The 9,590-nt window shown below is 39.4% G+C and overlaps 1 protein-coding gene across 8 annotated transcripts in view; it reads right to left on the reverse strand.

Annotated features, from left to right (window-relative positions):
• The window catches only part of ZNF521 (zinc finger protein 521), a 232,610-nt gene extending 232,486 nt beyond the window's left edge, over nucleotides 1-124 (reverse strand). For 2 of the 8 annotated variants that reach the window (XM_069779204.1, XM_069779203.1), the window contains exon 1: nucleotides 1-124. This exon is cut by the window's left edge and continues 158 nt beyond it. Coding sequence is in view for 4 of the 8 variants with exons in the window: in XM_069779194.1 (XP_069635295.1) it covers nucleotides 1-28 (28 nt within the window). In the remaining 4 variants the exon portion in view is untranslated. The other 6 variants (XM_069779196.1, XM_069779195.1, XR_011323988.1 and 3 more) reach the window with 5 other exon arrangements.
• Between the last annotated feature and the right edge of the window lie 9,466 nt (nucleotides 125-9,590).

Below are 9,590 nucleotides of genomic sequence, written 5' to 3' on the forward strand. Positions count from 1 at the left end.
CTGCACTCACACACAGACAGAGGGGCATGATTAAAAGGCGAGAGAGAGGGAGCGGAGGAGGGGAGGGCGGCGGCCGCCGCCAAGACCCGGACTGGAGGCGGCGGGCAGAGCCGCGCGCCCGGATCGGGAGCCGCCGCCGCCGCCGCCGCCGCCGCTGCTGCGGGAGAGGAGGGGGAGAGGCAGGCAGGCAGGAGGGAGGGAGGGAGGAGAGGGTTGGCGGGGGGAGGAATAAATAAATAAAAAAAGAAGAGGGAAAGGGAGAGAGGGAGGGGAAAAAAAAATATCCCCGCCGCCGCCGCCCCGCTCACACACATACATACACGCCGCCGCTGTAATGTTATTAGAGCTACACAGCGGATTTCTCGGGTCTCTTCTGCTCTCTCTTTTTCTCTTCAGAAATTAAGGCAGAGCCGCGACTGAGAGTGGGAAAGGTCCCCCTTCTGGTAGGATGGATGTACGGGAGGGAAGGCAGGCAGCGCTGAGAGGCAGCTAGCGAGAGGGGATTTATTGCTGGGGTTGCATTGTTGCCGACGGCTTTTTTTCCGGTTTTTTTTTTTTTCGTTCCCCCCCCCGCCCCCCCCTCCCGGGTTGTCCTAGAGATGCTGGATGCGGTTTTGTTTGTAAAGCAACTGACCTGCCAAGTCTCACTCATTACGGATTAACTTTAAAGGCAGTTTTGTTTTGTTTTCAAGAGGAGGGAAGTCTCTTTGAGTCTGGTGATGAAGTATTTTCCAATATAATTTTAAAATGAATATTTTTACAACTCGCTCATCTTTTATTTTAAAATGCTAAGCCGCTTAAATTACCGCGGGCTGGCAACCCCCGAAATAACTTTTCTTTTTGAAAGCTCTTTGTGAGAGGTAAGAAAACGTGCTGCTCTAGGTAACTAAATAATATATTACCAGGAGAATTGTTTCTAAAATTGATTGCACTGTTTTCCAGATACAGTTTTGTTTACTAAGACTCCCCTCCTCCCAACAAGAACCAGCTCTGTGATTCACTCTGCGGAGCAAGGGTATTTATTTATTTACTAATTGATTGGAGGGAATATACATGACATACAGTACATCAGAAGCTATGAACAGAGGACCTTAAAAACTGCTGGGACCTACATTTTGCTGTATAGAGGCTTAATATAAATTAAGCGGGATGATTAACTGTGTCAGTATCTACAGTGCGATGAGGAGAAAGCATTGCTCTGCACTTGGAAATCCAGGCAATCTCACTCTGCTTGGAAAGGGAGAGGGACATCGTACACATGTAGATGTTAACACACAGCATCATTAACCCAGCCAAGTCCTTTCACTGAGTTAACTCATTTCCATGCTGAAATCTGATATTTAAAAGCAGAAGTGTAATTCAAAAGCCTGTGATTTATTTTTTTTTTCTGATGTTCTTATTTTTATTAACTGAGCTTCACCAGTTTCAAAGTTACAGGTGGTATTTACTATGGTTTACATTCGTGCTGTCAGTCAAACAAGTGTCGCTATATATCACTGTGTGTTAAGAAAACATACTTTGTGATTGAAGAATGGAGTTGTGTTTGGACATGTATTTTACAAGTAACAAAATCCATTTAATTGACATAAAAAAACACGGCTGCTGCTAGTAACTTTTGGGTAGAGTCCTGCTCATAGTCATAAAAATAACTCCAAAGAGAACAAAGCGCTTCAGTCCAGAGGAATGGCTGTTTAGGTAGCCGTGTGGGTGCCATGCTTTCACATAATGATTGTGTTTATACATGACAGGAAGCATCTGTAATCCACAGCTGCGGGTGCTCCAGCCCAAAGTCCTGATAAAATCTACACCTATGCTTCTGCATGAATGAAAACAGGCTTCTTGAGCAGACCAGAAAAGCAGCCTGCGTTTCTAAAGTTTTTAGCACTCGGTGGTCACCGTCGGTCTTCTCCCTACTTTTCTGCACGCTGATCTGTGTTCTGCCCACATCTCTAACAACTCTGCCGTGCTCACTCCTATTACACTTTTTGCTCAAATACTGGCTTTCCCCCCCTGCTTTGGCCAATAGAAATGCATTTATATTGTCTTCATTCCCCCTCTCTGTCTCTCCCCCCCCGCACCCCTCCCCATCGCAGAGAGGCACAAAACAACCAAGCGCTTGCATCCTTTTTTTTTTTTTTACTAGTTCAGCGTTCAGCATTGACTCTTTTGCCAATGTGCAAAACACTCTGTCCCTGAAGTTACCTTGCTTCGGGAAGCACACAAATGCAACAAAAACAAGGCTGTATCAAGCCATCTCAGACCAATCTCATCGATAACTGCCTTTTATTTCCATTGCTGTGTAACACAGAAGAATCAAGCTGGAGCAGAGAGTATGCACTGACTTCTTAAAATATTTTTAGGCTACTTCAGCTATCCTTTCTCACTCCCTCTGTGGAAGAAGTGTGCAACAGTTTAGGTTGGAACTGGGCAAAATGAAGTTACAGTGGGACAGGACGCGTAATGCCTTCACAAAGATGACCTGTAACATAAGGTCTGCTACATTTCCCAGTTAGACCTGCACAAATAACCTGAGGTTTCCAGGCACTAATGCCATCTGATTCCTGTGGGGCTATTCCTTAGTAATAGAGCCATCCTTTAAGAAATCATACTCTAGCTTCTAATTTATATATCCTGATTTTCTTTCCTGCTGCTGCGTATGAATGCTCCGACACAGAAGACAGCTAAATAGGAACTGTGTAAATATGATTATATGATCTTTTTTATTTCTTTGTTTTTGAGAGGCCTGGGTTAGAATAGTGGTAAAGGAAAACAACTGTCTTAAATTAATTACTGTCCTAATTTGAAAAATACCCTTCCTTTTCCCAGTAATTAATTTCAGTTCAAGAATTCAAAAAATCAGCTGCAGTGAAGTTTAATCCATCTCTATAAATGCACAAGAGTGGAAAAACATGCAGCTTTTCATAGGCTTCTAGCAATACACAGAAATGCATGTATAAATTTCCAAAAAGCAAATTAAAAAAGCCCACGTATAAGAGAAGCAAAAAATCTTGAATTAAGACTCTCTGTTTGTTACTGGTGCATGAGTTACATAGTATCAGATGTCACTCACTTTTGCTTGCTCCAGCCTAATAGCATACACAAGTGGGAAATATATTAGGTACCTAGTGAAAATGTTACGTGATGCAACTCAACAGCAATTTCATGATGGGAGTCTCTTTACAATGAATAAAATGATTTCCGTATTTACATTTTTCAAATGTTCTATCAATACAAAATCTTGCTACAGTAGATTAAACAGAAAAAAAAAAAAAACAGTTTATGAAATATGACCTCCGAAAAACTAATTGCAGAAGAAATATTCATTCCCAGACCAGTAAATCCTTAATTTTAAATGTCAGCTGCAAAACATAAATCCCTTTAATAGATTTCAAACTGTGGTGACAAAGTTGTAATTGTAGGGTCCAGCCCACTCAAAATCAGTCCAATGTTCTTGCTTTGCATTAGCCAGTCTTCTGGTAATTTTTTTTGTTATATTTTAATCTCATCTTCCATCTTTTAGGAATTTTCCATTGCATTCCTAAGCCTGGTTCTGGATTACTTTTGGCTCAGATTGAATTGAATCTTGTTGCTATTCCTCAATAGATGTCTGAAGTGCAAAGTCTAGTTGATCATAACTTTCTGTGTGGCTTACTGCAGGGTAGCATGCACGTAAAGACCCTCAAGTCATGTGAAATAGGAGCCTTGACCTCAAGACACAATAAAGCTGGTTAGTTTGGTTGTAGCTCAAAAGGTCACTTTTTCTGGGACTGCCTCTGAGGACTGTTTTAAACTAATTATTACCTTTGATTTTAACTTACCATTTGTTAAAAAAAAAGCAAGAAAGAAAAATGAATGAAAAAAACCCCTCAGTTATTATAATTTCAACAGTTTGACTGGCATGTATTTAACATTATGAACATATGAAGAGACAAGGTCCCTACCTGAGGAGCTTACAGTGTAAATTAGACGGAGAGCACTGTGAATAATAAAAGCAGGCAGAGAGAGGAGAGATTTGTATAAGTATGTGGGAAGAGTGGGGAGGTGCATAGAGAAATATGCAGAGTTGAGATATATTCTACCAACTGACACTAATTATGATACTTTTCTTTCTTGCTCTGTTTTCCTGTAAGTATGGTAATAGTTTTGTTTTTCTCTATTTGCTTGCTTGTCAGTGAGCTATTCCATTGCAGAAGCTTGCCTTCTGATTTCTTTTTCTGTTCTAGATTCTAGTACTATAGGCAATATAAGTACATCTTTATTCTTCTGCTCAGCCATAGCAAATAACACTGAAATCCCCCAAAATGTTATATATACTTCCCTTGGCAGTTTTTCCACAGCAGTCCACTGAAAAGCATGATTCACTATTAATAGAAAATATAAATTAACTTGAAATTCTGGGCTTCTGACACTATCATCCCCTAACAAATCTCTGACACATCTTTAGGGTTTTTTAATAATAAAAAAAATTTTATAAACAAAAAAAAGGTATTTGCTGTCAATTTCTTTTTCCTTATGCTTAGCTGCATTAGGCAATCAAAAATACAAAAAGAAAAAAAAAAGAGCCAAACAGCTTCTTCCCACTGTTTTTTAACTAACAGAATGCAACACTACGCAGGCTTTATTCTTTTTAGGTGTTAAAAGTGAGATTCTATCAGAAATAGGAATATCAGAAAAGGTGATGGATCAACCCGAGAAATTAAACTGCAATCAATCAGTAGGACCAGATGGTATTCATCCGAGAGCTCTGAAGGAACTGAAGACCAATGCAAGTGAGCTGCTAACAAAAATATGTAATTTATCATTAAAAACAGCTACCGTACTGGAGGACTGGAGAGTGGCCAAGGTTGTACCCATCTCTTAAAAAAGTGCTAATGATGATCCTGGGAATTATAAACCAGTAAGTCTTACTTTAGTACTAGGAAACTATTCAGACAATCAGTAAAAATAATACGCTTAGGCACACAGATAGCAAGGAAAAGCTGCAATGCTTCTACCCCCATTCGCTCAACCCTCCTAGAACTACAGGAAAGAGTTAATTAAGTAATCAATAAAGTAGAACCAGAAGATACAATTTATTTAGTGTTTCCAAAAGCTTAAGGTAAGGTCTCTGGCAAGAAAAACATAGCAGCTCCAGAATTAAAGTCCATCTATGGTGTAAAAACTGGATAAAAGATGGAAAGCAAAACCTGAAACATCAGAACAATTGGAATTTTGCCCTCTGAAAGCATTTTATAAACACTGGCAGATTATCACAACTTCCTAATGAGCTGTTTATTTTAGAGGTGAAGTAACTTACCTATAATTGTAAAAGCAAGCTGTGTCAGAACCAGGACTCCAGTTCATAAGCACCCAGGTTCCAGAGCTGCGTTTAGATGACTAGACAGCATGTCTTTCTCTAGATACTGCAGAAGAATTGGTGGTCAGTTAAAGCAGAGAAAGAGGTTAACTCTGAATTGCCCCTGGGATCAATAGCGGCAATAAAGATGGTTTTGTTCAACTTATTCATTAGCAATCTTGAAAAAAAGCTTCTGAAATAGAGATAGTAAAATTTGTTTCTACTACAACAGTTACAGCCCGCTTTCTGGTATTTAGACCCAATGCCCATTGCTCTAAACAGGAAAATACATGGGAGTGTTTGGCTGTTTATTAAGTTAACTGAATTTAGACGAAACTTGAAGAAATTCCAGAGCAAGCCAGTGAACTAAGATAAAATGGTGACATGATGGCATGTAAAATTAAACAGACTAATGCCAAGCAAATGCATGCTGGAAAATATTTTCAAGAACTGATGGATATTAATTAGCACAGGAAAATCTAGTCATCATTCCCTGAAAATGCTATCCAGCATATTGCAGGAGCTTAGAAAACGTAGAAAAATGGGGAAGACACTCAGATACACTAAGAACAAAAAAGATAGTTGAACATAAAATGTTACTATGCGCTTTCATGAGTAAAAGCTGCATTTCTGGACATTCTGTTGTATTTTAGTCTGTGTATTATAGGCAAGACACAGCAAACCAAGGAAACATACAGAGAAGTGCAGTAAACATGATTAATGAAACAGGGGACGGGGCCGAGTTAGAAGGCAGATTTGAAAGAAGAGATCATTTAATTTAGAAACATGAAGAGGATGAGGAGTTTTAGGACTGCATAAAATTCAGTTGGTTCAGAAGAGCTCAGGTGTTCCTGTCTGTTCTCTTGCGTTTTGCAAAAAATAAGTGGGAAGCACATTTAAATAAATATATGGAGGTGCTTTTTTCATCAGAATATGTAGTTAAATTATGGGATTTATTGCTGCTGCATAGGATTGAGGAAAACAGCTTTGGGGCAATTGCTAAAAAAAAAAAAAAAAGGGGGGGGGGGAAGATTAGAAAACAAACCCAGAAGCAAATGAAAAGAGGAGGAGTAATTCTTTGTCATGTCCTTCAGTTCCCTGAGACTCTTCAGCTGCTCCTCCACACAAAAAGCACATGGCCAGGGATATGCAGGTTTGGTGAAAGGGCATCTCGGGTTGCAAAGGAAGACCTGAGAAACAGCCGTCCTATGCAACATGGTTTCCCCTCTAAAACCATTGCTTTTTCAGGCAGAAGTCCAAGTAACTGCTGCTATAGGTCTCCCTAACTCCCACTCCTCAATCTAAACAGCTCTCTTGGTCTGGGCTAAGGGACAGAATGGAGGAGGAAAGAGCGGCCGAACTTGGAGCCTGACTCCCCTATGAAGCCTAGGACGGTGCTGCTACTTGACGTCCTTTCCAGCCCTGCCAGCCTCTCCAGAAGCATGCAAACTGTACTCCCCTGAGAGGGGAGAAAGCAGTGGGAACTTGATGTGATTCTCCTTGTGGAATTTCTCAGCACTTTTTCCTTCCTTGGGATTTTTCCCAAGAGATGAGAGTATTTAGCCCTTACTTAGCTTTACCAAAGTATTAGACATTTATTTGATTAAGTATAGCATCTGCAGCCACACTAGCTAGAATAAAAATTATAAGGGCTATCAATCCTCATACTTCAGGGCATAAGCTGATCACCAGCTGGGGTCGAAAAGAAATTTCCCTCTGTGGTATAGTATTGCAATTAGGTGCGTTAGGGGGGGGTTATGCCTTCCTCGGCAGCCTCAGGCATTGGCCGGTGTGAGAGGCAGAGACATACCAGACTAGATGGACCACTGGTCTGCTCCAATATGGCAATTCCTTTGTTCTTAGGCTGAATGTTTCTGCTGCTGAGCTGCCCTACTTTGTCATAATGTCAAAATCCAGCATTAATTATAATTCTGAAAATGAAGGAATATTCATGAATTATTATGTTGGCAATAACCGCGTGTAATACAATACAGACAAAAACAGTGTCTGCTGCAGAGTAAAAGGAAGTTGACAGCTTCAAGCACAAGGCAGTTTCTGTTTCCAGTTACCCTCCAGAACTCCTTGCACCCCGGAGTCAACACCTTGGAGAATAATAAAGTAATTACAATTTTATTTTACAGTATTCTGACAACAAATCTGATTCAATAGCGTCTGCACAGTTCAGACAAAGCAAAACACTCCAACAGTTTGACTGTGCAATGCTGATATTTTTTAGGAGCTCAAATTTAATCCCCCAAATGGCATGATGGGCTTGGTGAACATCTTTTAAATAAAATTTCCTTTTGTAGTACTCTGGTTCCATCAGCATTTTGATAGAACTCAAAAAAAAAAAAAAAAAAAAGAAAAGAAAAAAAATCCGGTAGCTGCTTTATTCCTGTCATGTTCTTTTTCTAAAGCAACTCTCGGAGATGATTGCAAGAGTACATTAAAGGCATACATTTTCGAAGTTAGTCAGTTGTCAAAGTGATTCTGAGGGTTGACAATCACATTTAAGACAAATATAGAAATCTGAAAGAAATGCTTACAAGCAACTCCGTATTCTGGCAATGATTTAGTTTGGAAATGCATCCAGTTCAAGGGTTAAATGAAAGCAAAAGCAATCACTTCAACCATGTTTTTGAAGAAAATAAAACAGCTTGATGTAAGCTAAATGAAGGGGGTCTGTGACTTAAAAGGAATGGACAGATAGAGAAAAAGGTCAGAAGATTAAATTTTCCCTAAGGGAAAAGTCATTCTTTGGAATCATTAACCTCCTTCTAGGTCACTACTGAAAAAAACAGCAGGAAATCCTACTGCTCCTAGAAAGATGGGTGCATCGTATACCGCCCACTGACCTAGCAACTCTATGGCAAACATAATTGTGCTTACAAATTCTCCTCCAGGCATGCTTGGTTTTACTATGCCCATTTTAAAGCAATATGATCTTTTAGCTGAACTCTGAAGTGTATCCATAAAGACAATATTCCAGGGGCTTGGGGTGTTAAAAAGAAGAATCACTTGCTTAAATGACTTTTCTTTTAACAGAGAGAAATCTAGAAACGGAGCTTGTGAATTTAAAAGTTTCTCAGTGATATGTATTATCCATTAGCCATTTCTCTGTAGGACTGAAATTCATCATCATCATCATTTCAATGCATTGTAGTGGCTTTTTACAACTTAAAACACATTGTCAGGATGCCAGGATCAACCGTATGTTTCAAAATATCTTTTTGTTTCAAAGAACCTGTATCAGAGTGTGTTTTTCAGGTTTTATTGTAAGCTAATTCTGCTCCCTCCTAGAGAAGCCAGAGAGTAAACATTACACCAAAGAGGAGGATTGGGCCCTCATATAAGAAATGCAATCTTCCATAAAGCATTTGGAGGATGTTCTGTAGTATTTATCAGACCATATTCGGATGAACAGTCTTACCAATATCAATGGAAACAATCTTTTGTCATGGTCGAGCCCCAAAATAGGTGAGGGGAACTACCTCCAATCAATTTGTACCACGTGATACCATGCGGCAGTATTCACACCTTCATCGAAATGTGACCTCTTTTCTTTCCCCTCTTGCAACAGAAATAAGACTCTGGAACAACATAAATGCGAATTCATATTTGCTTTTGATAGAAGCCTCAGGCCAGCAAGAGTTGGCAAGGCAGTTGGATGCCTGTAGCTCTGCAAAGACCCTCAACCACTTGGACACTGTAGGCAAAGCCTGTATTCTACTGCAGAATCAAGGACTTACTTAATCTTAAGAATTTGTATGACTGGAAAATATTCTGGCAACTATCTTAAAATCTTTTGTCTCTAGTCAGCAAAATTTAAAAAAAGGGCATATTCAGAAGAGAATTTTTACATGGAGATAAGACTTCAACAACTTAAAAGGATGTTACACAGTAAAAAACATGAGAATCTTGTGTCATCTATTAAAATGTCTCAAATCTCAGGCCCTCTGAATGAACATTGAGCAATAGCTTTGCTTAATTTGATGTTGTCTCTTTCCATTATTTTTACATACATGAAATTGGAAAAGGAAAAATACACAGAAATTATCACAACCAATTTACTGCCCTGGAAGAAGAAGGTGCCTTGATTAGCTTTAATTTCTGAAATTGTGCATTTCGTAAAAAGCCACTTTTTATACATAAGCAAGTTCTTTCAAGATTTCAGAAGACAATGACATGACCCCTAGAGAATAAAGGCATTGAAAGAAGTAGCTAAGACAAAGACAAATAAAGCATAGTTCGTGGA

The sequence above is a fragment of the Haliaeetus albicilla genome, chromosome 3 (assembly GCF_947461875.1).
Source record: "Haliaeetus albicilla chromosome 3, bHalAlb1.1, whole genome shotgun sequence".
NCBI classification, from domain to species: domain Eukaryota; kingdom Metazoa; phylum Chordata; class Aves; order Accipitriformes; family Accipitridae; genus Haliaeetus; species Haliaeetus albicilla.